The sequence below is a fragment of the Chionomys nivalis genome, chromosome 25 (assembly GCF_950005125.1).
Source record: "Chionomys nivalis chromosome 25, mChiNiv1.1, whole genome shotgun sequence".
In the NCBI taxonomy this organism is placed as follows: domain Eukaryota; kingdom Metazoa; phylum Chordata; class Mammalia; order Rodentia; family Cricetidae; genus Chionomys; species Chionomys nivalis.
Window position 1 is genome coordinate 27,925,299 of NC_080110.1, and position 7,146 is coordinate 27,932,444.

A 7,146-nucleotide genomic window follows, 5' to 3' on the forward strand; every position below is an offset into this window, starting at 1 on the left:
GATACTGATTCTGAATTGATGCTAATTCCAGAAGACCCCAAGAAGCATTATAGCCCTCAGTTAAAGTAGGGGCTTATGGAGGCCATGTGATTCATGGGGTTTTGGCATAAGTACATCTAACAGTAAGTCCAATACATCCCCTAAGTTACCCTAGGGTTATGTCCCTATTTCCAGGATATATAATTGGGATAGATATACTCAGATACTGGCAGAACTCCCACATTGATTCCCTGGTCTGTGGAATAGGATATTATGGTTAGAAAGGCCAAATAGAAGGCAATGGAGTTGCTTCTACCTACCAGGAAAAATCACGAGCCAAAAATTAATGTGCTTAGAAATACATAGACCCTCAGGGAAATCATTCTGAAAACAGTGGTTGTTTTCTGTTATCTATCTACAGAGTGGTTTTCCTGAAGGAACTTGATAGTCTATGCATGACTTTGGTCACAAGATGGTCCTGGAACACCGGGAATGTCTTGCATTATTGGGCACTACAAACAGTACATAATAAGGACTAAAGTTCCAGGGAAGTGATCTTTTCCTTCAGAAAACATATAGATTAGATCAGGGGCTTTGGGTGTGGAATTTGTTTTATACAATAAACAACTTTTGTGTAAAAATCAATAAATACTCCTTTGTACAGCTGTTAAGAGTTCAGTTCAAAGAAACTACTCCTCCCAGCTGCCAGAGAGACTAAATTATATCTTGGAAAGATCTTCTGTCTTTGACTGACCCTCACAACACACAACACCCAACAAATGATATTCTGTTCCACACACAGATTATTATCAGCCATCATCAGAGAGGCTTCCTCCTGCAGCAGATTGGGAAGAAATACAGAGACCCACAGCCAGACACTACACAGAGAGAAAGAGACCTTAGAACACACAGCTCTACACAAGATGTTTCCATCAAATCCCTCCCCTTAGAGAGAATCCCAGGGAAGAGGAACCAGAAGGAGTAGGGAGACCGAGAGGATGGAGGATGCCAGAGGAACAAAGCCCTCTAAAACAACCGAGCAAAGGTCATATGTACTCAGAAAGACTGGAGTAGCAATCAGAGGACCTACATGGGTCTGCACCAGGTCCTCTACATTTAAATTATACCTTTCAGTGTAACACTTTATTGGGGGAATACTGAATGTGTGGACAAGTGGGTCTCTGATGCTTGTGCCTTCTCTTGTGGTTCCTTTATTTTTCTGTTGCCTTGTCTTGTCCAACTTCAATATAAGGATTTTTAGCTTATTATATTTTATTTTTCCTTATATTTTGTTGTTATATCTTAAAAGCCTGTTATTTTCTAATGAGAGAAGAAAGGGAATGAATTCAGATGTGAGAGGGGATAGGTAGAAACAGACAGAAGTGGAGAAAGGGAAACTGTATTCAAAATTCTTTGTTATGAGAAAATGATAAAAGAATATATGTTTAATGAAAGAAAAACACAGTAAAAAATAACATACCATACATATTGAAGATTCCAATAGACATTAAGCATCATGAACTGAACAACCACTGGATTCTTGACCTTTCTATTGGGAGACAGTCATTGTTGGACCAGTCCAACCTCAGCCCTAAGCCATTATAATAAATTCACTATGTATGTGTGTATGTATGCATGTGAACCATACACACACAGACACACAAACAGACACACACACACCATTATCAGTTCTGTCCCCTTAGATACCCTGAGTAAACACTTCACTTGCTTCCCCCTGCCATGGTTATTGCTTCAGTTCCCACAAGGCTATTACTCCAACTCCTACATGGAGGCAGCTTTCTCATGACTCTGTTTGGAGCATCTTACATAGCTACCTCTTAAATCTAATCCCCAGTACTCTTTTGGAGAGAGACTGACTAACATTTCCTGGACCTGAGTCTCAGGGCAATCACTTATCCTCCAATGGTCTCTGAAGAGTCAATTAAACAAAATTGTTTTCCTGAATCTTATATAAAGCTGGAAAAAAAGACCAAGACCTCATTTTAGACCATATACAAGCAGTAAGGCTTTCAGATGACTGTTCCTATATCCAGTTGCTTTGAGTAAGGCAGCATCCTCAGGAATTACAGGTTGAGTCTATACGGACCTATGAAAGGCGCAGTAAGTGACTGATTAAAGATGAGAACTAGAAACGTTCAGAAACCTCCACAGAAGCCTGCGCTTTGTGAGAAAAGGGGGCCTGTGGGAGGATCCAGATAGGAATGATCCATTGTGTCAGGTTCCATCCATATCTACTCTCCACTCTGACTCACAGCACCAGGAATCCACAAGCCTGCATCGGCGCTTTGTGAGCAATCAGGGTACAGGTTAGTATTAAAACCTGTTTTTGTGTTAGTTACTGTCCCAAATTCCAGTCTGTCCAACATCTCCATCTGACTCACCCCACCTAACATCCAGAGGCAAATCTCTCAGCTCCTTCCCTGTGTCAAAAAGTGAGTCCGTCCACCTCTCTAAGGGCTGTCTACTACCCTTTCTGTAATTTTGAATTAAAAACCTCACTTTGGCTTGTTTTGAACAATTTTAATATGAAGGATAAAGAAAGGTCTTCCATCCTTTACACAGAAAAATCATCCCTGGCCACTGGAATACTTTCAAATGCTAGTCTGTGCACACAAAGATAGAATCACACTTTTGGGAAGCAGGGCACCAGCATAGATTACAGACTTATCTAAGTCATAAAATATAAATTCCCCATATTATTCCACAATAGAAATAATTATGATTTGGTTTTTTGCATACTCATGTAATTTTATTGTTTCCAATAATTTATTGCTGCAATGATTAAATGAAAATATTTGCACATGATCCATGTGTGCTTGTATTGTCTTGGATATGAAAATGAATTTGGAAGACAAAGCAGTGAAATCTCCAGAAGCTGAATGCTAATGGGCAGAAAGTGTTCCAGATACCCAGCTAGACAAGAAAACCTCTCCAAAGTCTCCTCTAACAGACTTAGTTAGCAAACACTGAAAGAGAATCTGGGGGAGCCCAAGAACCCTTTCCTGAAAATATTGACATTCTGGAATAACAATCCCATTACAACATATAATCATACAGAATTCAGTATTTGAAGGCTTTTTTGAGCTCTGTCCTAGGCACAAAACCTAAAGAGGAGAGAGAGAGAGAAGAGAGACAGAGAGAGAGAGAGAGAGAGAGAGAGAGAGAGAGAGAGAGAGAGAAGAGAGAGAGAGAGACAGAGACAGAGACAGAGAGACAGAGACAGAGAGAGAGAGAGAGAGAGAGAGAGAGAGAGAGAGAGAGAGAGAGAGAGAGAGAGACGACCAATCTTGCACTGCACTGTGGGTGTTAGCAAATGGGGAAACAGAATAAAGCAGGTGGTGAATGTGTTGAGATGGCGACAATAGAGTGGATCATCGAGACGTGAGGCTGGGGAAAGACGGTAGGTGCTACTACATCCTCTGAGAGTTGAAATAAGAAAAAGGCATAAAAATTAAAATTGAAAAGCTGCACCCAGGAAAGCCCAGTTGGTCACTGGACTACTTGCAACAAAGTCATAGGATGTACATTTTGTGAAGGGCAAGTTTGAAGCCAGCAGCCATTGCGTTTGGATCATGGAAAAGAGATGGATTCCCTAAAAACAGATTTTGCGGGGAACTGTGAGACCTCCTGACTGCAGCACTGGGCTCTGTTCACGGTCATCTCCCGCTTCTCTCTTTTTCAGCTTCACAAGGCACAAAAGTCGGTGATGAAAAATCAAACTCTGACTGAATTCATTCTGCTGGGACTCACTGACGCCCCAGAGCTTCAGGTCTGTGTTTTCCTGTTTCTCCTGCTCACGTACATCCTCAGCATTGTGGGGAATCTGACCATCATCCTCCTCACACTGCTGGATCCCCACCTCCAGACACCCATGTACTTCTTTCTCAGGAACTTCTCCTTCCTGGAAATCTCCTTCACATCCACGTTTACTCCCCGGATACTCTTCAGCATCTCTACGGGAATCAAGACCATCAGCCTTGCTGGCTGCTTCACGCAGTTCTTCTTTGCTATCTTGTTTGGAGCCACTGAGTTTTACCTTCTGACGGCCATGTCCTATGACCGCTATGTGGCCATCTGCAAGCCCCTGCACTACACCAGCATCATGAACAACAGGGTCTGCTCCCTGTTGGTCCTCTGCTCTTGGCTGAGTGGCTTCCTGATCATCTTATTCTTAGTCATCTTGACCAGTCAGCTGGATTTCTGTGCATCCAATGTGCTCAATCATTATTACTGTGACTATGGGCCCCTCATAGAAATCACTTGTTCAGACACAAGGTTGCTGAAGCTCATTGAATTTGTCTTAGCGGTCGTGACCTTGATAGTCACCCTGGTGCTTGTCATTCTCTCCTACACTCACATCATCAGGACCATTCTGAAGATCCCTTCTGCACAGCAGAGAAAGAAGGCCTTTTCCACATGCTCCTCCCACATGGTTGTCATCTCCCTTTCTTACGGGAGCTGCATCTTCATGTACATAAAGCCTTCAGCAACAGAAGGAGTTGCCTTCAATAAGGGTGTGGCTGTGCTCAATAACTCAGTTGCCCCTTTACTTAACCCATTCATTTACACTCTAAGGAATAAGCAAGTACAGCAAGCCTTCAGTGATGCTGTCAGAAAAGTCCTGCATCTTCACTCCTCTTAGTGGCCTGATACTAAGTGAAAATGAGGGAGGATATTCAGGATCTTCCTCCTCTCTCTTGAAGTGAATTCTCAGGTAAGCTGGGTATGGCTGGCGTCAGCAGTCTGTTTCAAACTAGTTCAAGACCTTTCTGATATCGACCTTTGATGAAAGAGGCAGAAAATTATATTGGTAGAATGTATACCAGCTAGTTAAATTCTTTTGCTTGTCATAAATTGGGGGATCAGCCTAATTATTGTACCATATTTTTCCCATTATCATCTCTTTACTCTTCAATCAATAACTATCCAAAGCATAAACACACTGTATTCGAAATTCCTACGTCTTTCTCAGAAGTGATTATTATACCATGTAAAATTTTTTTTCATGACAGGGTTTCTCTGTGTAGCTTTGGAGCCTCTCCTGTAAATAGCTCCTGCACACCAGGCTGGCCTTGAACTCACAGAGATCTGCCTGCCTCTGCCTCTCAAGTGCTGGGATTAGAAGTGTGCATCACCACCGCCAACTTGAATATTTCTTTGTGGATTGCTTTTCTTTGGGCTTTGAACAATTTCATTTCTCGAGTTTCTTAGTCTGATAATTCTTCAGATTGCCTCTCTCTCTGCCTGAGGAGATGACTCAGCAGATAAAGTGCTTGCTTTAAAAACATGAGGACCTGGATTCAGATTCCCAGCACTGATGTACTAGCTGGGCATGTTGACTTGTACCAGTAACCATAACATACAAGACGGGGTCAAAGATGAGCTGATTCTAGATATTCACTCTCTAGAATGTAAAAGGTAAGCCACAGGTTCAGTGAGAAACCCTGTGTCAAATAGTAAGATGGCAAGCAATTGAGAAAAGACTCCAGATGTCAACATCTGACCTCCACACTCTCACAGAAAAGCAAGTGCACACACACACACACAAGCACACACACATACCACAGAGACATATAAAACATCCACCCTCACACATACATGCACACCACATACAACACACACACACACGTAAGTACTCCCCACATGCATCATACACACAGAGACACATAAAACATATACCCTCACACACACATACATAAACAGAAAGACACATAAAACACACGCCCTCACACATACACACACCACATAAAACACACACATACAAACATACGAAACAAAGAGACACATAAAATACACACCCTCACGCAGACACACACCACATATAACACAGAGAGAGGGAGGAGCAAGAGTATGAGCAAAGAATTCCCACTGAACAGCTTACCTGAGCCAATGGGAACTCACTGACTCTGACCCAACAATAGAGAAACCAGCATAGGATCAAACTATGTCCTCTGAATGTCGGTGACAGTTGTCTGGCTGGGACAGACTACAGGGCCGCTGGTAGTGGCACCAGGATTTATCCCTACTGCTTGTGCTGACTTTTGGAACCCATTCTCTTTGGAGAGACACCTTGCTCAACCTAGCTATAGTAAACGGGGCCTTGTTTCTGCCTCAAAGCAATGTGCCAGACTTTGGTGACTACCCATATGAAACCTTATCTTTTCTGAGGAATGGAAGGGGGTGGGAAGGGAAGATGAAGGGAGTGGGAGAAGGGGTGGAAGTGGGAATTGGGAATGGTTAGTAAAACGAGAAAAGATTTTTTAAAAATAAATTAATTTTAAAAAAAGAGTTGCTGTGGTCATGGTGTCTTTTCATAGCAACAAAACTCCAAACCAAGACAGTCCCCAGCATCTATTGTAGTCTCAACAATGTCTGAAAGTCCAAAGATCAAAGTCTTTTCTGAGAGCCTTGTGATCTTTTCACTGTAATCCCCTATAAAATCAAAATCAAAAACAGATGACATACTACCGACATAAAATGGCACAGTATATACATTACCATTCCAACACATAGGGAAGTGAGCATAGTGAGGAAATACTGGACCAGTGAAAATCAACTGGGAAAACTCCAAATTCTTCATCTCCATGTTTGATGTAAAAAATAAAAACCCCTCTGATCTCCAATTTTTTCAGCTTTATTGACTGCAACACACCTCTTTCTCTTGGGCTGTTTCCACTGCCTGTGAGCTACCCTTCTCAGCAGGTATCCCACAGCTCTGGCATCTCCGGCATCTTTGGCTCTCCAAGGCAGTTGAGGGTTCAGCTGCACAACTTCACACAATGGCCATCTCTAAGCTTTCCTCTAATCCCTTTTCACAAGTTGGAAATAAAGCAGTGTGGGAGTCTGTCCTGAGGTGACTCCTTTTATTGCATTTCTTAATCTGCATTTTTTTCTGCATGAAATAAAAGTTTAAAATCACCAAGAAATGTCCACAACCTCTGATGGGAATTCCTAGATATCGTTCACAGGGACCAAAAAAAAAAAAAAACCTAAAATTAAGAAAGTTCTCTACAGCCAGGCGGTGATGGCACACGCCTTTATTCCCAGCACTCGGGAGGCAGAGGCAGGCAGATCTCTGGGAGTTCAAGGCCAGTCTGGTCTACAAGAGCTAGTTCCAGGACAGGAACCAAAAAAAGCTACGGAGAA

At 42.3% G+C, this 7,146-nt stretch overlaps 1 protein-coding gene across 1 annotated transcript; it reads left to right on the forward strand.

Moving 5' to 3' along the window:
• The first annotated feature begins 3,706 nt into the window (after positions 1–3,706).
• On the forward strand, positions 3,707–4,642 carry LOC130866493 (olfactory receptor 6C4-like). Its single transcript, XM_057757979.1, has one exon. The coding sequence runs from the start codon at positions 3,707–3,709 to the stop codon at positions 4,640–4,642; it is 936 nt and encodes a 311-aa protein (XP_057613962.1).
• Positions 4,643–7,146: the final 2,504 nt, after the last annotated feature.

Coding starts and splice junctions, on each gene's coding strand:
- LOC130866493 (XM_057757979.1), top strand. CDS start 3,707: ATGAAAAATCAAACTCTGACTGAATTCATTCTGCTGGGACTCACTGAC.